The following is a 21,813-nucleotide window of genomic DNA, read 5'->3' as shown; positions in this document are numbered from 1 at the left end:
TTTTTGAGCAGGAACGCACATGAACGCAGTTCTGGCTGGCTTGGCATCAGGGGGTGTAGCCTAATACGCAAATGATTTCCTGCAGGGCTTTTTCTACAAAAAAGCCCTGCCTATGGACGTAACTGTGGAGTACATACAGATAATATTTCCTATAATACCTGCATATTATTCCCTATACTAGTAGATTGGGTTGCCTGTATTTAAATTTTCTAGAGGCATACATATAAGAGAGTGCAATGTAGGACCTTTGTGGAAAACAGCAAGGTTGATACAAGCACTACCCATTCCCAGACTCTTAACCTAGGTGATAGAAGGTAGTGAATGTGGATTTTACTCAAGCTACAGATGATTTGTGCTGTCTCAGCTGCTGAGATGGGGAGGAAAAGGCATGGAGGATATTAATAGATTCATTCATGGTTGTGTGTATGTGAGTGAGCTTATGCCTGAAATACTGAAATACTGAAGCATCTCCTAGTTTGGCTCACATTCAGCTTGCCTGTTGCAAGTAGGGAGCTAATCCTGTAGTGAACTGTTTAGGTGTGTCCAGTAGTGCTTTTAATTAGCAGCCACCTCCCCTGTCAAAGTAAACTCCATTTGAGTTGAGACTTTCTATTTAGGTACTGTGTGTGTTTTCAGTATTCGCTCCTTAACATTATGATTCCAGTTCCCCCCGTTTGTCTAGTAATGCCATACTATTACCAGATGCCCAGGACATATATGAGTTTGACCTTCACATGTGCACCTCCAGCTCTGGCATGAGATCCTAATTTGGTACATACACAGATACACATTTGGGAAGATATTTGGAAAAACAGAGAGACCTTTAAATTTAACTAGATTGATCTTTCTTGAACACAGTTACATACATTAGCAAGAAGGGAAGGATATTTAACACATGTAGTGGAGTAAAATCAGAGTTACACAGAATCAGGGGATGCAGTGAAAAGCAATTACATGATTCCTAGTGGAAGCATCAAGTTTAAACTAGCTTTCTCTCCACCCAGTGCTAGTCCAAGTGTAACTCACCTATGGATGTATGTGTGGTGTCCCAAAAAGAAAGAGATGAAGGAAGAGGTAGGTGCAAGGGGAAAAATATTGAGCTTGAATTTAGGATTGGAAGTAGAAGTATGTAGGAGCATGGGGAAGAGGAAGAGGATGGCATGATGGCATAATGCCCAGCGGCTAGTCAGGAATGATAGGGAGAAGAGAGGAGGAGTGAATTGCTGGCGGCAGAGGGAGGTCTCACCAATGGTCTTTGGAAGGAAGGGAGTCAGCAGGTGAGTTGAGGATAGGGATACAGACTAAGAGCAAGAATACTAAGATTGCAGGGAGGGAATAAAGGAAGAGACAAAAACATGAGGAGAAAAGGCTCATACTTTGGGAAAAAACAGAACTTAAAATGCTTGGCTAAAATAGACCCTTATAGATCGCAAATTCACATCCTTTTAAGCCAGTGGCATAGACAAGATTTTCTTTAATAAGAAGAATGCTAATAAGGCAGAAAGTGATGTTATCTTATTATTAAGTTCTTCATTAGTTTACCATGAAGTTGTGTACTGTGAGTTGTTCTTGTGATGAGAAAAGAATGAAAGCCGGTTTACTCACAAGTAGTGGCCATTAAATTTAGTCTGGATATGCAGAGATTTCTGTCTGATCATGAGAAAGGCATTTCATTGCAGACAGTTCTTACCATAATTTTCTGATTTGATACATGGAGTATACAGGGCAGCATAAATCGTAAAGAGGGTAAGATAAGGAGTGGCTTCCATAAAACAATGCTTCCATAATTTTTCCCAGTGCAAGCTGAGTAGCAGTCTTATGCCATAATAGCCAGGTACAGGGCCTTTTTTGTTGTTGTTGGAGCAGGAACACACAGGAACGAAGTTCCAGCTGGCTTGGCACCAGGAGGTGTAGTCTAATATGCAGATGAGTTCCTGCTGGGCTTTCTTTACAAAAATAGCCCAGACCAGGTATATTGCCTTCAAGTCAAGTTTGCCAGGTCCTACCTTGCAGTTGCTGGGGAAAACCTGGGTCCTTTCCAGGCTCTTTTGCTGTGCGCATGAAGTGCAATGACATCTCCCAGAAGTGATGTCATCACCCAGAAGTGATGTCATCATGTTTCCGGTGTCAGTTTTTCGGCAAAACTCTACGTTTGTAGCTGATTTTACCATAGAGTTTTGCCCCCAAACTAGAGTGTTGCCATGCAATGTCAGCAAAGTGATGATGTCACTTCCAGGTGACGTCTGTGCTTCATGTGCACAGCAGAAGATTTTGGAAAGGGATAAGTTGTCTTTTGGGCCAGTTGGGGACGGAGGTCCTGCAAGTCTCTTTGCAGCATATCTAACCACAATAGCTTCAGAAGCATTCTTTTTGATGCATATCGTTCCTAGATGCCCAGTTGCCACTTAAATATCCTGCACACAATCAGAGGAAGGCCTCATTCCTTTCTTCATGCCCATATCTACTTCCAGATTCACCTCAGACAGAAATTTGTTCTCAGCACAGATGCAACAGAAAGAATGATTAATGTTCTGTTTTTTGTTTTTGTTTTTTAAAGTTGAACAAAGGGATCCTCTTACTACTTAGAGTGTACAGTTCTGACTGATTGGTAGCCCTGATATTTTCTGTCACATAAAGTAGAGAATAAAACTGTAAGAATTTTTTGCCATATACTTTTCATTCAATTTTACCAAAAATTGGATTAAGCCAGAAAATGCTTATGTACCCCAAAATAGCTCAGTTCTAGGCTGTACACTACCAGTGACTCCAAAGTGGTAAATTCTGCTGCCTTCCTTCTCAGAACAAAAAGCTACAGTCAGTTTGTTGCCAGTGGAAGGGAGGAAAGTGTTCCCAGTTGTCAGTACTGATTTAGATTTAAAATGGGGGGGGCTTAGAGTGACCAAACTTAAGTGAGGACCATTGCTCCAAAGAAAGTCCCAGGTCTGAAAACTGATTTGGAAATCCAGAAGAATCTTAGTCTTCATAATGGTTGCAGGCAGCCAGGGCTTTTTTTGAGCAGAAGTGCACAGCAACACAGTTCTGGCTGGCTTAGTATCAGGGGTGTGTGGCCTAATATGCAAATGATTTTCTACTGGGCTTTTTCTACAAAAAATCCTGTACAAAACAATGGTGATGTCAGTGGGTGTGGCCTAATATGCAAATGAGTTCATGCTGGGCTTTTGCTACAAAAAAGCCCTGCAGGCAGCATTTACAACCCAATCCTGATACTGTGTATTAAATTGCTGCATATGGTCAGCTGCATTATTTTTAAAAATTGCATTAAGAAAAATATAATTTATGCATCTAATTCCATGTATTCTACTGGAAGAAATGTCTTATCACAGTTAATTAGTTATTCCGTAGTGTTTACCCTTCAAGGAAAGGTAAACATTTAGTCATCCAGAACTATATACTATATTTTGTTTGATGCGCACAAAGTTCTAGCAACTTCTCTGATTACTGATGAATCCTAAAAGTTAATCTTCCCCCAACTAGTACTAAATGTCAAGGTCTGTGGGGACTTGCCCCCCAAACTGAGATTTCTAAAATACATGTTCAGGGAAGCACAAATAAAACACATGCGTTAATGCTGCATTTCTTTGCCTTCAAGAGGCTGCAAGTTAGTTGCATTGCTTCAGAAAAAGATTTCCCCCCCAGTTTAATATCTTACTTATCACAAAAAGCCAGGGTCCAGTTAGTTAAGGTTTGCAGTTGAACGTGGAACACAACTTCCTAAGCTTGTCATGCATCAAACTGTTATGGCTGGCAATTGTTTAAAAAAATTCATTTTGTTATGAACTAGCCTGTTTTCAACTGGGCTGTTCAGAGATGGATTGCTTTCTGGAGTTTTTGACAGGTGTAATTGTTAAGGCGTCATCTGTTCTTGTTTGCACAAAATACATTTTAGCCAACTGTAGGACTTGCCCGCTAATCTTTCTCACATCATTCCATTCTTTGCTTGCCACTAGACAAATCCCCTGTTATTTGACCAGATGGTGGAAAATCCATTCTCATGATAAGTTGCTTCTAGTTTGCATTTAGATTACCTGCAAAAATGGAACAATTTACTACTCTGCCTCTAACCATATCTTCCCTCCTTTTTCCGTTTAGTTTGACTTCTTGTAACTAATTATTTAAATTCTGCCCTGTGAGTTAAAATTAGTCATAGCTTTACATGTTTCACATGTATGTAAATGCACTTAAAGTTACACCTCAAGTTATATGGAGTCCATCTGGAGCTGAAGTGACATGCCAAGGTGGAAAGAAGACTGCCTAATGTGTAAAGTACAGCTGTTTTATGAAAGGGTATTTTGGAACTTTTTAGCAAAAGCATATAATATTTTTTAAAAGAATAGCAGACAATAGTATGGGGTTAACTCCTTTTTTGATAACACTTGTAGCATGGGAAAGAAGTTATAAATATTAGGTGAGTTTTGTTTTGGTTCTTGCAAGGTATTATGTTATACATTTTGAAAATATCACTACTGTATCTGTGTTTTTGTTTGGCAGGCTCTAAAGAAATAAGCACTTACTTTCCAAACAGGAGAAGCAGAGTTGACTATGCCCCAAAATGTTGTGGGAGAATGAGTACTTCTGTTTTACAAACCTTCAACACCGCACTGAAAGTGACTGCAAATTGATTAGACTCAGATACTATACAGTTCTTTAATTTTCAATTCTGAGAAAATATATACAAGAAATCAATTTAAAAGCATACAATGGAACAGGAATATACAGTGCCCAGAGTAAATAGCCAATATACAGTTTGATCTGGAGCAAAATCAATTTTTATATGGAACTTATGAGATCTACTCTCCCTGCTGACATAATGTGTAGAAGAACGAGTTATCAAATTAATTTGGGATAGCCTATCTGAGAGGTAATTCCAGAGACAGGACATACAGTTGACTTCATGGAATAGCTTATTATTTCTAACCAACAGTGCTCTTTCAAATTCTCTCTGACTAGCTGTACTGGGAGATTTACCTGGTTAAAGGGGTTATTGAAAATCATCTAGTAGCTAATCTTTAATATCGGGCCCTTGTTTACTTAATATAAATATATAAATCGAATAAAATAAATAAATGATCTGGTTCTTATGCCATAATTTTACTATGTAATACATAAGAATAATTTATGTATATATTAAATGTCTATGTGATTAGTATAGTGCCACATGAATATCATGCTGATGGGCTCCCTTGATGTACTTTGCATTTATATGAATCAAAGAATATCTTCAAATAAAGTCTCTAATACTAAAAGGCAAATATTACAGAAATAAACAAGAGTTATTCTTGCAAGTTTTTGTTTGGCAGGTTCAGCCCCTAATTCACGCAGACTGAAGCCATAAAATATACATAATGCAACCCTTAGCATGTTGAAAATAAACATTTTATCTAATTAGAATGGGCTAGTTTATGTGTTAATTTCAGGGCTATGTGATATAATTGAAATCCTAATGTAACTGCAGGGGGTTTATGTTGATGAATAATTTGACCGCATCACTTTAGTAAAAAAGAGAAAAGAGGGAGAGTAATCAGAGCCATTCAGAACTCTGGGAAAATTTGTAGAAGGGATTCATTTTGGAATAAACTTGGTTTTCACAAGACACACCGTGGTTCCATTACTTACAATGTAAAAATTAGGTGAGAATTGTCAGGAAAAACAGGTTAAGGTGTTTTACTAATTCTTTTAAAGCATGGAACAGTTATGCTGAGTATCCTAATCCAAGAACACTGTTTAATAAATCTTACTTCTAAACATACAAGAAAACATTTCACATGAATAACCTTTTTGATGGTTCTAATAATTAGCTTTCTGTAAGAATTCTCTTTTGCTGTACTTTTAAAGAATTAAAAAGGAAAGTGACTTATTCTGAGGTGACCTATAATAACACAATATCACTAAAGAATTTAGTCAAAAATGAAACTTGTGTAATTTTACAAATTCTTTAATTTTAAAGTAACACTGACAGTGATGTGGGCTATATAAATTATCATTGGGCAAAGTCTGGAAGAAACAGTAGCTTCAATTTTGTCTTTACCTGTCATAGGAAATGAGTGGCTGCATTTCTGAGTCATATGAGTCTGAACATCCATGGGTACAAATATGAATTATGGCCAAATTTAAGGACAACACAACATGAATATGGTTTTAGTTTAATATTTATTTTACATGTTTTGAGAATATGCTGACGTTAAAGTTTTTAATTTTATGGGATTTTTTGTCGCTTTTTTTCTGAAATGAGGAAAAGAAAGATTTGTTCTGGTACATGATTAAATTTTAGTTTACTTGCAATGCTACATTCCAGAAACAGAATCTTATCATTTATAAAATGCAGTTTATGTAAAGAGATTACATAGATTTAACATATAACAGTACCTTTCAAAATACTAATTGTCCTGCATTACAGTTGACTGTAGAGAATCTCTAGTCATGTATATCTGTTTTTGATACCTCTACAGAATAACTGTCCAGCATCCTCTGCCCAACCAATCAGAATGTAGGAAAATCTACAGATATGACGGAATCTACTGTGAATCTACCTACCAGAAGTATGTTGAAATCTGTGTGAGTCTTTCCTCTGGCTCGTGCATTAGTGCTCATGCTGTCCCGCTATTCAGAACTTGAACATGTATTGAAAACTTACACTTCTGCTTGAAACCTTTGAAATTGGGGACAGATATATGTTGTTTTCATACTTGGGAATTGTGCTCTTGACGTTAAAAGGGAAATAAATAAATCTCTAGGACTTTATTAAATCTCTTAGGTATGCTTCTGTATATTGCAGTAAACAAGTACTTAAACCCAGAAAAACCTAGGCAAAGTATATTGCACAGGTGCTTCACATCTTAGGGATTTGAAAGGTGTGTTATGTATAAATTAGCTGTCACTTTTTTCAGTCGTGTAATGGAATGATGAGTTGTAATTTGCATAATCCTTTAAGAAGGCAAATTATACTGTCATGTAGCAGACTTAACATGCTAGCTAGGATTTCATAGCTTTGAAGCTAATTAGTATGTACCTTACAGGACAGTTAAATTGAAGTTGAGTTCTTTTGCTTTTTTCAGTCATTTGCCTTTGTCCTTTGCTTAACGGTATCTGAATTTGTTAGTGACTAAAGAATATTATAAGTGCATAAGAAGAAACAGTTCTAGACAGATGTTGGCTAAAGCAAGAAAACATAGCATAGCTGATTTTTCTTTATAGGCTAAAAAGTATTTTCAAAAAAATTCTTCAGTTGTAGCTAATATTCTGTCCCCCCCCCCACCAAATAAATAAATAGTAGCCCTGATCTAGTTGTTGGAAATTTGTACTCAGAAGCTCATTTCTGCATGTGGTCAACAATATTGGATGAACAGCAGGCTGATCCATGTAGAAACAAGACCACATCAGTTGATGGGAAAATGCATTCAAACTTGTATGCAATATCCAGGTCCCAGTACAGAAGCCCGTTACAGGTAGTTAGATTATTTCCCTGATCTGGTTAACTGCTGTCACAGTATAAGTAGGGAATATGTTTCTGGTCAATAAAACAATAGATAATGTGTATATTACCAGTATAATAGCATTTTTTAAAAACAATCTTTGTATGATTTCCAAACTGCCTTCTGTATTTTCATGTTTGCTTTTTAAAAATATCCTATAAAATGCAAATAGAAAACTTGCTGTATCACCAAATAAGTGCCCAGGATGGGATATACTGATATTTGAATCAATATAAGTAGACAAAAGTGATGTTATATCGATGCTGCTAGATCATCATTACTGTGTTCTTACTGGCAGGTAAACTATCACAAGATTTACAAAACTGAATACATTTCAGTTTTGTGACATAATTTTTGTTCCTCCTTCTTGCAAACTGTTAGATGGAAACTCATGGATTACTAATTGTTTTCCTCTTTAGACTCACATATGTGTCCATTTCCCTAGAACGCAAGTTATTCCCAAATGTTTCTAGTCATAAATCAAGAGAATCAGATATTTACATTGGTTTACTAAGATTTCAAGATGGTCCAGTAACGAAAGTAATTATTATTATTGCCAGTGGTTATTATTATTGTCAGCAACGTATTATGTTACATAATTACAGCAAATAAGGTCGGTATGGATGAGAAATGACATTTCTCATAACAATATGATTGAGAGAAATACAGCGAAATTTATTAAAAGGTAAACTTAAAAACACATTTAGCTGAATTTCTAGAAGCAACTTTCCAATACTATAGTTAATAATAAGTGTCAGAACTTTCTGTTGCAGGATCAAAGGCTATTGCAGATCAACTATTGCAGAATCAAATACTGTACCTTAAAGTTCCCTTCTACAAATTCAAGAATATTCCCTCCATGAGAATTTTCCTCTCACAGGATAAGTCCTTAGGAGCTAGTGTTTTTGTTCTGAATGAAATAAACTTGCTGTTCATGGAAATCCTTCATTTAGAGAAAGTAAAACAGGGTCAAAATGAAAAGCCCTAACCATAGTCAAAGGCTAAACTGGCTCTTATTAGCCAGGTCCACATTGCTTATATTCATTGACTATGTAGATTTTTTGGTATTTTTCTATGGATATTTTTTTAAAAAACACACAAAGAATTCAGACTGTTCAGAACATGATGAAGCTGGCTTTTATGTTTGGTTTGCCTTAAAGCTGTATTTGTGACCTGTAATCTGTGACTGAAAAAGGAATGAAGGGTCTTGATATTAACTTAAGGATAGTCAGTCTTATCCATTAAAACGTATGTCCTGGATTTAGCTTATCTCTTAGGCTTGCACCTGCTGTTTTATAAACCCAGGTGGAGTGTCACTTTTGACTATACTTCAGTGAATATGTTAGTAAAACAGATGCACAGTCTTAGATACAGTGACATCTGAAACTACATCTTTGTTTGGGTGGGAGTTGTTTTATCTTCTAAAAATGTACTAAAGGTTATCTCTCAACAAACTGCCTGATATGCCAGCAGATATCTGGCATTCATTTTAGAGACCTGCCTCTCCCCCCTCCCCCCACTACAGTATAGTTGCAGAATAGACTGCCCTTGAGGACCCTAAAATGGCTGAGATATTTGTCCCAGGCAACAATGTTCTTCAAAGGTTATTTTAACAGACTTTCTTAACATCCAGTGTTTAGGATAATTTTAAATTTCAATTTGTCCATAGAGAGAGAGAAAGTTAAAGAGAGAGCTGAACAAGGAACTCTAAGGACAGGGCCTGAACATTATTGATAGTTATTTACTTAGCAAACAAAGTTTGAAGGCTTCCTTCAGCTTAAGAAGACTTTCTGCAATTTAATAATAATAATAATAATAATAATTTTATTTATATCCCGCCCTCCCCGCCAGGGCAGGCTCAGGGCGGCTCACAACATACGAGTGTAATATACAATAAAACCATACATAATAATTACAATTATAAAATCATCATTAAATCATTAACAGCTTGTATTAAAATTAATATTGTGGTGCTATAACTTAGATCTTTAATAAGATTCAGTGGCTAAGACATGTCCAGAGAGACTTTCTTGGCTCGGTATTAGGTGAAGGCTATTTTGAAGAGATAGGTCTTACAGGCCCTGCGGAATTGTTCTAAACATCGCAGGGCCCGTACCTCCTCCGGAGTTGATTCCACAGCAGTGGAGCTGCAATGGAGAAGGCCCGATCCCGAGTGGTCTTCAATCTGGCCTCCCTTGGCCCAGGGATATTCAGCTGGTTCTTTCCAGCTGACCTCAGGGCTCTCTGGGGTTCATATGGGGAGAGACGGTCCCTCAAGTAGGCAGGTCCTCGGCCATATAGGGCTTTAAAGGTGATAACCAGCACTTTGTAATGGACTCGGTACACCACTGGCAGCCAGTGCAGTCCGCGCAGCCCCGGCTGTATGTGCTTCCATCTTGGGAGTCCCAACAGCAGCCTAGCCACTGCGTTCTGCACCAGTTGCAGCCGCTGGGTTCGGCACAAGGGCAGCCCCATGTAGAGGGCGTTATAGTAGTCCAGTCTCGAGGTGACCGTAGCATGGATCACCGTTGCTAGGTCCTGTCTCCAGGAAGGGGGCCAGCTGCTTCGCCCGTCAAAGGTGAAAAAACGCGGATTTGTCAGTGGCCGCTATCTCTGCCTATTTAAATGGTTCTTCCTCTAGCAGAATAGTGACTTAAATGGGAAAAAGGCTTCATAGGCTGGTGGAACTTCCTTAATCCTAAAATGAGTTCATTAAGTCCAGATAAGCTGTCCATTGGCTTGCATTCAATGATCTCTTGACAGAGTTCTAATTATACAGAAGGAGTTGTCTTATTCCCATGTATGATAGAGGTGGACTTTAGATGAAACCAGTGGAATTCAGAATACTTTGCATTTGCACAAATTACTCTTTTGATCTGAACCAATATCTTTAATTTTTCTATTTAAAAATATTACTTTCCCTCTTCTCAGTTGGTACCATTTTGTTAGTAATTTTTTAAATACTTAAAAAAAAAAGAACTAGGCTTCTTTGGTAATTTTATTCCCTTACAATTAAATAGAGAGTTCCATCTAAATATGTTGTCTGCATCCTGAAAGTATTGTCTATTCACTGAAGTTGTGTTATTCCTCATGCTAGAGAATTGTTCAAGAAAAATTAAACTAAAATCAGATGTTCTTCCTCGTGTATAATTTCTTGCACAATGAGAACTGCTGTGAAACATACTCATGCATAGCACTGTGTGACCTGTTGCCCATGCTCTTATATTAGTATTTGCACTAGCAGCTATGTTTGTTTACTCACAGTTCTTTAGATCCAGTTGTGACACAGCAGATCTTAAGAAAAAAGAAAAGGAGGTGGTAACAGCAGACTGAAGCTGATCAATTTGTCCAGGCTGTGGGTTGGATTCATCACAAAATTTCCACTTCCGTTAGGGCTCACATGCAAGTGAAAATGCAAGAAAAAGACTGCAGTTACTGCTAGTTCTAAATCATTTATAGTATTCCCACTTGCATTTCCTTTTACCCAAGATCTTGTGCAACTAGATTCTGGGCCCTGTAGTATATAGGGAGGAGAGTGCTAGGTGTTGCAGAACTGGACTAAGTCCATTGTATGTTTCTGCTTGCACATCTCTGGATATAAGCCAGTGTAGTGCTATTTGAAGTTAGGTCATTGATGGCACATGGTTACTGCCATCAACTATATGCTTGTTGTCTTTGCATTACTTGAAAACCCATGTAACTTTTATTTTGTACAAATTCTGAATTCTTGAAGTCCAGTATAGAAATGTTAATAAAAGTTCCAGGGGTAGGGGGGAAATCTCCCTGAACCATTAAACTGCTCATAAGTATGCTGTCTGTGGGTATGACTACCTGGAGAATGAAGAAACATCTGGAAATGAGTATTTGTATTTATAATTTATACGTTTATAAAATTTTATTAATATATTTATGTTATACCAGTCTAAGAATGACAGCATAAACAAGACTAGTGCTTGAGAGAAAATAAAAGAATGTACATACTTTGCTTTTTTTGTTATTTTAAGAACTAACAGAAATATTTATAGCAATACAGCTAAAATAAAGTCCCACTTGTTTCATTAGTTTCAGTGATATGTACTGCATAATCTTGTGTTTCTTCTAAGGGGTGAAATTCTAGCAGGAGCTCCTTTGCATATTAGGCCACACACCCCTGATGTAGCCAATCCTCCAAGAACTCACAAGGCTGTTTTTTGTAAGCTCTTGTAGGATTGGCTACATCAGGGGTGTGTGGCCTAATATGCAAAGGTGCTCCTGCTAGAATTCCATACACATGTCTGCAGTTTAGCTAGATTATGGCCATTTCATGTGTTCTTTGAATAACGGGAAGTTTGATTCTGATCCTATTTTTGGTATCTTGATATGATATGTTCAAATACTTTGACAAAAGATCTTGTTATAACTGACATAAAGCAATCAAATTACATCTATATATTTAAAAGATTAAACATGAATAATATGCTGAATAATATACAGTGAAGTGACTTTTTAAAATATTGTGTAAAAATATCAACTGAGCTAAATGTCAACTGATTGACTATATTGACTATTATTTTTATTATTGATAGTCGTGTAACTTTGTATGTTGCTAATTTCTATATGCCTAATTGTGTTTTGCATTAAACTATGCTATACATTTTTTTTCTGTTGGAAGTAAAACTATTCTTTGTATAGAATTGAAGCCATTTTTAAATTACCCTCTGCATGTCAGGTATCAGCATAATTGCAATACTAGTTTTAAAGCCTAGGAACTGTTGTGCAACTGTTTTGATTTTAAATACTATTTTGTTCTGTCACAGAACTTTCCTTTTAAAATGGGATCTGTTCACCCAGCAATGCTTCTGAATTCCTATCAAATTCAAAACCATCACCATTTATGGACATTCTAGAAATGTACTCTTCAGACTTTGCCTATATAGAGACACAATTTCTTTGATTTCTGCGCTAAAGCTCATCATCTCAGCAACCAACCTGTGTTTGACTTTCAAGACCTCTCAAATACATTTTACAATGCTGTTTTTGTGGTGCCATGTTTTTGAGGTGCCATGCAATCAGAAGGTTTGGTCAATTGATTAGTCAAATGCTGTGGCAAAGTACTTCAAAAACCTCAGTCAAAAATAATTTTGATTTCTTAATAATTTGATATGAAAGCCAATTAAAAACAATGAATTTTATTGTTTCATAGTAAGTTAATATTTCAACATGTTCTTCAATTACTTTTAACTTTGTAAGACACTATTTCTACAATTGAGAACAATTCACTGAATAGACAAGGGGTTATGGATCAGTAGTGGAGCACCTGCTTTGCATTGAGGTGGTTCTAGTTTCAACCCCTGTTATCTCCAGTTAAAAGAATGAGGTAGCAGGTGGTGTGTGAGACCCTGGAGAGCCATGGCCAGTCGCAGTAAAAACTGGTCTGGCTCAGAGTAAGGCAAGTTCATGAAATTTTGTGTACTTTCCCCCATATTAACCAGGAATTCCAGGGGAGATTATACTTTAAAAATTTAAATTAAAGAAATTACAACAGAAATAAAGCAAAGACATAGTACTTACAAGTGGGCAACCACTGTGAGGACCAACTGGAGAAATCCCATATCCTCACACCCTCTCTTCCTCTAGGTTTTCCTGTTTGATTTCTGTTTGCCTGTTCACATTATTTTCCACTCACTAGAGTTGCCAGGTCTTGCCTGGCTCCTGGCATGGGGAATCTTCTCCCACGTGCTTTGTATGTGCAGTGTGATGATATCACTTCCTGGTGATGCCATTGCACCAGGCATCAGGGATGCTCTAGCAGTTTGGGTGAAAACTTTATTGTAATAGTGTAATTATTGGTTTTACTGTTTGATATGTTGGAATCTGCCCTGAGCCTAATTTGCGAAAGGGCGGAATATAAATCCACAGAAAGAGAGAGAGAGAGAGAGTTTTTACCCAAATTGCTAGAGCATCTCCATGCGACGTGCCTGCTGCCTTCATTGCATTGGGAATGTCAGGTGCAATGGAACTCTTTGGGGGAAGGGATCACCAATCAGCCAGGTCCATGCTGGTGGGTTGGGGGTCCCAAAACTGGGGGAAGCTCCGCTCCTAGCGGGAGGCTGGGAAACCTACCACTCACATACCTACCTACTCTTTTCTGTTTCTCTCTGGCAGCCTCTGTCATTCACCCACTTTTTTCTGTCCCCACCCCCATCTTCAGCATTCCCTTTTTTGATACAGTCATTTGCTTTTCCCTCTTCCTGTCTTTTATCATTTTAGTCTGTTTCTCTCCCTCATCCCTTGTACACTAACAGAGGCTTGGAATCCTTAGCAATGTTGGCTATGAGGTTGCTAGTAGCCCCCCTTCCCGGGGGCACTGAGATGTTACATTATAGATTTCATACCATACTCTCATGAAATCTCAGTGGCACGCTTTTCTGCAAGAAATCTAGAAGTTACTTCCATGGGTTCTTATTTTTAACATTTCATATTTGTTTACAAACCTGGGGCTTTCCCCAGGTTTGTAGACCAGTATACCCTGTCTATATTACACTGTCTATACCCTGTCAGCATTGTCTGGATATTTTTCATCCACATACTGTGGTATAATTCAGGATTAGATATTATAAATGCATTGCTAAAAATTGAAAGCTCCAATCTTCCCAAGGGTATTTGACCATTGACTAGTACTTTCCCTCTATTATAAAGTTGCACCCATTGTAATCAGTTTATTTAGTTGCCTCAGGATGAAGTCTCCATGTAGGTAATTGTCCCACTTAGTTAAAAAGTTAGGTGGAATATTTTCAGAAGGAGGAAGTGTTATTACTGCTGTTCTTGCCATAGGCACTGCCATATTACGCCAAGTTGTATTACTCTTTTTCTTAAATGTAGAAGAATTCCACTTTTTCGAAAGGATAGGGCAAAACTATTATTATGCTTGCAATTGGTATGTGTTTATTTCAGTAGGATTAAATGTTAATTTTTATATTAAAAACCATTGTCAATTTTTATATTAATATTTGAGCTAATATATTTTATTCATCTACCACATATGGAGAAAGAGGAAGTGACGTTTGCTTTTGCTTCTTTATCTGTACCAAAAAAAGTTAGCTCTTGTATGTTTCCTCTGTGAATACAGCTTGTGAGCATCAGATGACCACTGGGGCCAATATGGATTGCCTTGGCTCAAAATGTTAATATCACTAGTGGTGCATTCACACATGGTGCATTTTCATTCCTGTTTATACTGTTTTCCTCAGCATCCAAAATGCCTCTCAACAACTACTATACAAAACCTATCTTACTCCCATCTTCCTTTTTCATATGTATACCTTCCCCTGTCTCTTGCAAAGAGCACATTCATTTTCTTAGAGCCCTTCTGGCTTAGATATAGATGTTCTAATCCCCTACCCTATTCCAGAAGCATGTGTGTTTTTAATTCTATATATGCAAGGCTCTATCATTGATGTTTACAACCACTGACTCTCATTGCTGTTTACAACCACTAACTATGTATGTAATATCTCAATATTTCATAAGCATGTATTAAAAGAGTTGGGAATTCCACCTTTATATCTGGATGAACAACAATCAAGTACGAGATTTTTAAAATTAAATTTTACATTTTATTATTATTAGTGTTGTCATCGATACATAATCTCTTTAAATTGATTATTTATTGTACAGAATTAATACCCTGTCTCATGTACTAATTGCAGCCCCTGAACACTCTTCAAAGGCAGGCCTGGTTAGAGCATATTGCAGTAATCGAATCTGGATTTTTTTTTTTTTTGCCCAGGAAAGGCCACAGCTGGAGAAAAGTAATTGTGGCCGCCATTCCTGTTATCTACTTATCCAACAGAATACCTAGATTGAGCAGCCACCCCAAGATACAGACCTACTCTTTTAGGAGGAGTGCTATACCAATCAAACAGGATTAAACTCAGTTCCTGGGAAGTCAGTGCACACACTGGTGAAATACGCTCTTTGAAAGGCTGGCCAGTGGTCATCAAAAACACTCCTATATAGAATGCATTACTGCAGGATAGCCCAAAGATTATGAAAACATGAATGACTGCCAGCATGTGACACTTCTGAGCTATACAATATTATCAGTGCAATCCTAAACAACACTCTAAATCTATTGAAGTAATTGTGCTTAGAAGAGCGTAACTCTGCTTAGAATCTCACAGTATATCTTCCATCACCTCTGTGCCTCCAAACCATTATTTCTAGAAGCACTAGTATGATTCCAGCCATCACTCCCAGACAAATATCCCCTCTATCTTCACCTTACATGAATGAACATAAAAGATTCTTGATTTAGACAGGTATGCTACTACTTTGGTGTAGTGGTTAAATGTGAGGACTCTTATCTGGGAGTACCGGGTTTGATTTCCCACTCCCCCACTTGAAGCTGCTGGAATGGCCTTGGGTCAGCCAGAGCTCTCACAGAATTATCCTTGAAAGAGCAGCTTCTTGTGAGAGCTCTCTCAGCCCCACCTACCTCACAGGGTGGCTGTTGTGGGGGAAGAAGATAAAGGAGATTGTAAGCTGCTCTGAGACTCTGATTCAGAGAGAAGGGCGGGGTATAAATCTATGGTCTTCTTCTTCTACTTCCCCCAGTGACAGACTTTGTCTTTTGGATGTCCAGTAAAATGTGGGTACCCTAAATTTTGTATTCCTAGTTCCTTCCTCTCAGCAAATCTGCTGCTCATCTAGAGAGCTGATCCCACTAGTGTTCTCTAAGGACCCTAAAAAAAGATTTTGGGAGAACACTGGGTTGGCCCTTTGTGGTCTCTGTCCCCAGATTTACCCAGTTTCTAATAAATCTAACTCCAATATCTATTTTTGGAGAGTAAGAGGGAAAAGAATGTAGACATTGCTGGGTGGTTTCTATCACATTTTAGGAATTGTTGAGATAAATTGTGATGTTAGTTGCCAGCACATTAGGTTCTCTTTTCAAAACTTTCTTTCCTGTTATAGTCAGTAGATCTTCTGCCACACAAGAACTGATGGGGTACTGAAGACTTTAAATTCAGTGCAAATGTTTCTCTTTTCAAATGTGCAAATCCATAGGAAAGATTCTAATTGTACTGTTTAACATTCTTTCCCTTCCCAAAGAGAGATTGCCTTTCTCTAATAAAAGGGAACAATTCCACACTGTGTTCCCTTTCCCTTTCTGCTCCTTTTGCAATGAAAAGAGGCAGCTTTGCCAAGGGAGTAAAAGAGATCAAACCCTACAGGCAGTATGTTGTTGAATGAAGCACGTTCACAGCTGGAGACCATGTCATAAGCATCAATAGGAGTGTTGCTTTCTGTTTCCTGTGCAGTTGCAAATAGGATGTAACCTGTGACAATTGATGGGACATTTCTTTTGGTGCAAACTTTACAAATGCAGTTAGGTGGAAATACACACTTTGTAGAAAATCATTTTTGATTAATCTGATTTCTGAGTATTTTTCATTATGTTTTATTTTGCAGTTTTATTCATGCTTCTGCCCCTAGAGTATTATGAAGTCACCATGATATGGTGGGCTGCCTATGACATGGCTTCCAGCTGTGAAAATGCTTTTAAAAGATTACTGAACTGTCAGTAGGTTAGAAATACTCTTGCTTGGATAAAAACTGCCTCTCTCTTCACTGCACTTGTGGGGAAGTGCTGGGGGACAGGGCAGGCTCCTAAGCTGAGGATCTATTTTCTTTTTTTTTTGTGAAGAGGGGGACATTATAATAACAAATTCCAGATTTTCATGAAGTTCTCCTGCTGGTGTGATGGTGAAAGACCTGCGAGCCCATTATTTTCTGTAGCATTATTCTCAAGAGATCTTAGGTATCCTATTCAGTAATCTATTTGTTAGTTGCATATGACTTCAGTTCTGAAGATATTATCTGAAGTTTTATCTACTTTAATGGTGTTTATTATATGGCTCAAGGAAGATGGCATGGTAGAGCCCAACCTCTTCAGATCTTGGAAGCTAAGCAGTGTTCAGTACTTGAAAGGGAAACCACCAAGGAAGACTCTATAGAGGAAGGCAATGGCAAACCACCTCTGCTCACTTGCCTTGAAAGCCCCTTGCTGGAATAGCCAGAAGTCAGCTGCAACTTGATAGCACTTTACAAACACATTCTATGGTTACCCGTATATTGATTTTTTTCTTAGATGCTTATGATACTGCATGTACTCAGTATATAAGTGTTTTACTGTTCACTATTAGGAGAATATTATGATTCATTGTTCAATAATATGGTATTACAAAATCTGATCCAGTTTATTTTTTGAGAAACATTTTCACATTGTCAGAGGCTTTTTATTTATTTTTATTTTTGCTTCTTTGAGGAAATCTTAATGGTGCAAGATAAAAAAAAAGATCTTTTGGCACATTAAAACAGATAAGCACTTAAGAATTTCAGGAAAACCATTAAGGATGCTCTTTTAAAATCTGCTATATAGAAATTTCTCCCCAAGAGAACGGTATAAAGTGTATCATTTCCCCTATATTCTGAGTTAATGTACACATGGAAAAGAAATGTAAATGTGAAGTAAGAGGCTGGATTGAGTTAAAAATGTGGGATTTTTCAGAAGAATCAATCTGTAGAAACCAGTAGCATGGAGCAGTGTGACCATTTTTCTCTTGCATACTTTTTATAATGTTGGCTGGTATTGCAGGATCAAAAAGGAGAATATCACTGATTGTTGCTGACCCCCCGCCCCAGGCTTCATCTCATGTTGTTCCACTGAAGCCTCTGTCAGGAACAGCTTTTCAAGATAAGGCATTTTGGCTGACATGAAAACTTCTGCATATGTACTCTGAGACTGTATAAGTCATCATCTGTACTTGGAATGCATACCCTAATTATCACAACTTTGTGATTTGGAATTTTTAATTTCTGTATTGGGCATATTAGTTTTACAGCCAACAATCTGTCCCACTTGAAATACGCAATGCTGGCAATGTGTAATGTTAAAAGTTTATGCTGCACAGATAGTTGTTATAGAACCCTTGCTTGAAAGATCTTGTGCTGCTAACTGATTATCACTGAGAATTATGTTGCATTTTGCTCCTACAGGAAATTGGCATTCTGATTCGTATCACCCTGGGGATTCAGACATGTGTGCAGACCAAGCATCTACATTTATAACAAATTACAGTGTTAAAATCAACCCCCCCCCCAATAAAATAAAAGCCTAGAAATGAACAATAGCTGAGCTATGCAGTTTGGTGTGGGAGAGCCAGTTTGGTGTAGTGGTTAAGTATGCGGACTCTTATCTGGGAGAACCGGGTTTGATTCCCCACTCCTCCACTTGCACCTGCTAGCATGGCCTTGGGTCAGCCATAGCTCTGACAGAGGTTGTCCTTGAAAGGGCAGCTGCTGTGAGAGCCCTCTCCAGCCCCACCCACCTCACAGGGTGTCTGTTGTGGGGGAGGAAGGTAAAGGAGATTGTGAGCCGCTCTGAGATTTTTTGGAGTGGAGGGCGGGATATAAATCCAATATCTTCTATATTTATCTTCTGACATGAATTTGTCACAGGGAAATACAAAAGAATGTAGTTGACTGATTAGGTCTTCTACAACTGCTATTCATTCTGTTAGTTTATTTGTTAACCCTTTATAAGCCTCATTTAAATAACTGGATGTTGTACAGTAGCAACACCAGGTGGTTTATGCTTGGTGTGTGAAGTAGTGCAAAGCGAGTTTGAGGAATAGGCTAATCTCATTAGTGTTCCATAGAGTACATCTAAAATGTCATGAAGCTAGGTGTAGGCAGGGCTTTTTTTGAGCAGGAACACACAGGAACACAGATCCGGTTGGCTTGGCACAAGGGGTGTGGCCTAATATACAAATGAGTCCCTGCTGGGCTTTTTCTACAAGAAAAGCCCTGGGTGTAGGCATCTTGTAAGGCCTAACCCTTGACTTGGCTGCCAACTCTAAATACTATTTAAAGTTGTAAGGGGAGAAAAAGCCCTTAATTGTGCTTTATCCCAAAATTCCTAAGAAACACCATCCTGGGAGTCTTAAAATGCTGGCCCCGAATATTTCTTTGTGTTCCCAAATACTTCCTGAATTTTTCAAAACTTGTTTACTGGTGGCCTGAAAAATGTACACCATGCAATGTTAAAATGCTAATTAATAGACTTTTAGTAAAATTTCCTATGACGACACATAAGTGTTAAGGACAGGGTGCTTCTATAGGTGCATCAGTATAGTGTTATGAGACATGGTACTGGTCTAGTGTTACAGAAATAATCTGTGGGTAGATGCACTCTACTCTTGCATCAGTTTAGGATTCAAGTCCCAGGAAATTAAGTTATTTCTGCTCTGACATAATATCTTCCCTGTGTACACTTAAGGAATGTCAACTCAAATACTGAGAATCACAGCTTAATAGGAGTCATGAAACAGAGCACTAGTGTTGCATTCTGGGAGCTGGTGATTCTATAGAGATTATTGATGTGGCTTGAGATGGTACCATGGTTGGTGTGCACTGAAATCAGGCATTGTACAACTTCTAGGTAAAGAACTAGTAATTTGGTCTTCCAGTGCCTGCTGACAATGAACAATTTAAGCACCAAAATGCTCCTTGGCTATAGTATTAGCAAAAGTCATATGAATGTTAAGAATATAGTATATTTTAGGTATTCTGTATCTAATTATGAACCTAATTTCACACACACAAAATGAAGCCAGCCCCAGACAGAGGCTGGAGGAGGGATTTCTCTACAAGTTTGTGGAAGGCCCTAGATTTACAGAAAAATCTGTAATCTAATCTATGCTGAAATGAATGCCCAATGAGGTCTTGTAAACCTAGGTTCTGAGATTGTTGTGGCTATTTGGGGGAGGGGGTCAGTAGGCAACTGCAACAATATTACTGACTGAGACTTCCAAGCCTACACTTCTGTAAATCAAAGCCAGAAGGAAAAAGGGGTGGACTGGGAAACCAGAAGAGTCATGGAAAGGGTCCCTCCCTTGTCAGTTCCTTTGAAGGAAGGAGAGCTCAATGGGGTCAGGCCTAGTGGAGACCATTGTGCAGCTTGGTGCCATACAACTTGCCTGACCACTGGGGCATCATAAAACCTGCATGAATTGGTTAAGTTGGGTAGCCACCATTACATAACTTGCCTTGGTGATTACTTCTGTGCAATTTGTATAATTTAGCGAAGTTCAGTGGTGGCTACCACAACAACTCGTCCAGTTAACTCACTACTGTGCACCTTGCATGACTTGGCCATGTCTGAGAGTGGTCACCACACAACTGAGGGTGGTCAAGTGACTTGCTACTGCCTGACTTTGCAACGTAGATAGTTTTCTTGGGGAAAGGCTGCCAGAGAGTGGGAAGAATGGACATCTGAAGACTGGGGGGGGGGGGAGATAAAGGTAGGTTGAGTTGGTGGGTGGGATCAAGTGAAAGAAGCAGAAAAAGGAAGAGGTATGGGGACTGCAAGGGTCATGAGAGACCCATGCAAGTCCTAATTCTGGACTAGGCCTTAGAATGTGGATCAAAAAATCCACACTGTGAGGCCAAGTAAAGGGAGGGGAGATTTTTTTTTTAAACTATAAACTAGCGTAAGCCTCAAATTAGCAGAAAATATGGAATGTAAAAAGAAAAATACATTTGTGGTGAGACAAACCCACAAATCACAGAAACAGTGGTTGCAATCAGATGGGCTTATAGGACTGCAGCTGTGTTGCTTGCACCATCTGATTGCTGCAGTGCACCTCAAACTGGACTGGTTTTTTTAAAAGCTGAGAGATCACCACGACGATCACCTCATCTGAACCCACCCAGTGCCTGTTTCCTCCTGTCAGATCAGTGCCCTACTGAGATCTTGCAGGATTATATTATATATATTTTTTGCCATTTCCGGGATTACTAAACAACATCATCAAGGGGTCCAGATATCAATTAGTTGTCTTCATGGGAAAGTGGGGGGTGGAGGAGAAATGGACTAAAAAGATAAAGGATTAGAGGGACAGAAGGTCAAGCTAGAGAGAAGAGTTGCAGAAAAAGAAATAGGAAGTTCATGAAGGAGAAGAGAAACAGGAAAAAGTGGATTGGGAGGGGGACAGAAGCGGCTAGAGAGATACAGCAAAAGGAAGATGCTTTGGGGGGGGGGGAGGCTGCAGGTACTGCAGGGGAAACACAAAGAGGAAGAGAGGGTATGGAGACATGACATTCCACCCTTTTAGTCCTTGTTAATTTCCCACATTAGATAATAATTAGGAGGAGGAGAAAAGAGGAGGAGGAAAGGTAGACCAGTATAGCAAAGTGAGAAGAGCCTAATGGCAGTAAGGAAAAAAATCTATGTCCAAATGGATGATCTTTATAGAGAAGATCATCAGATCTGGAATTC

General features: G+C 38.4%; 1 protein-coding gene across 11 annotated transcripts in view; it reads left to right on the top strand.

The window, feature by feature from the left end:
- The window catches only part of NPAS3 (neuronal PAS domain protein 3), a 1,210,843-nt gene that overhangs the window by 158,534 nt on the left and 1,030,496 nt on the right, over window positions 1-21,813 (top strand). For 6 of the 11 annotated variants that reach the window (XM_060261392.1, XM_060261391.1, XM_060261385.1 and 3 more), the window contains exon 2: window positions 6,468-6,557. The exons of 3 other annotated variants lie outside the window; for them this stretch is intronic. In XM_060261392.1, the coding sequence (XP_060117375.1) occupies window positions 6,468-6,557 (90 nt within the window). Of the gene's footprint in view, window positions 1-6,467; window positions 6,574-21,813 lie in introns of all 11 variants that reach the window. 2 more of the 11 variants (XM_060261396.1, XM_060261394.1) reach the window with 1 other exon arrangement.

This window comes from Heteronotia binoei, chromosome 21 (genome assembly GCF_032191835.1).
Source record: "Heteronotia binoei isolate CCM8104 ecotype False Entrance Well chromosome 21, APGP_CSIRO_Hbin_v1, whole genome shotgun sequence".
Lineage (NCBI taxonomy): Eukaryota > Metazoa > Chordata > Lepidosauria > Squamata > Gekkonidae > Heteronotia > Heteronotia binoei.
Note: the sequence above shows the minus strand (reverse complement) of the source record. Positions and strands in the feature narration are given on the sequence as shown.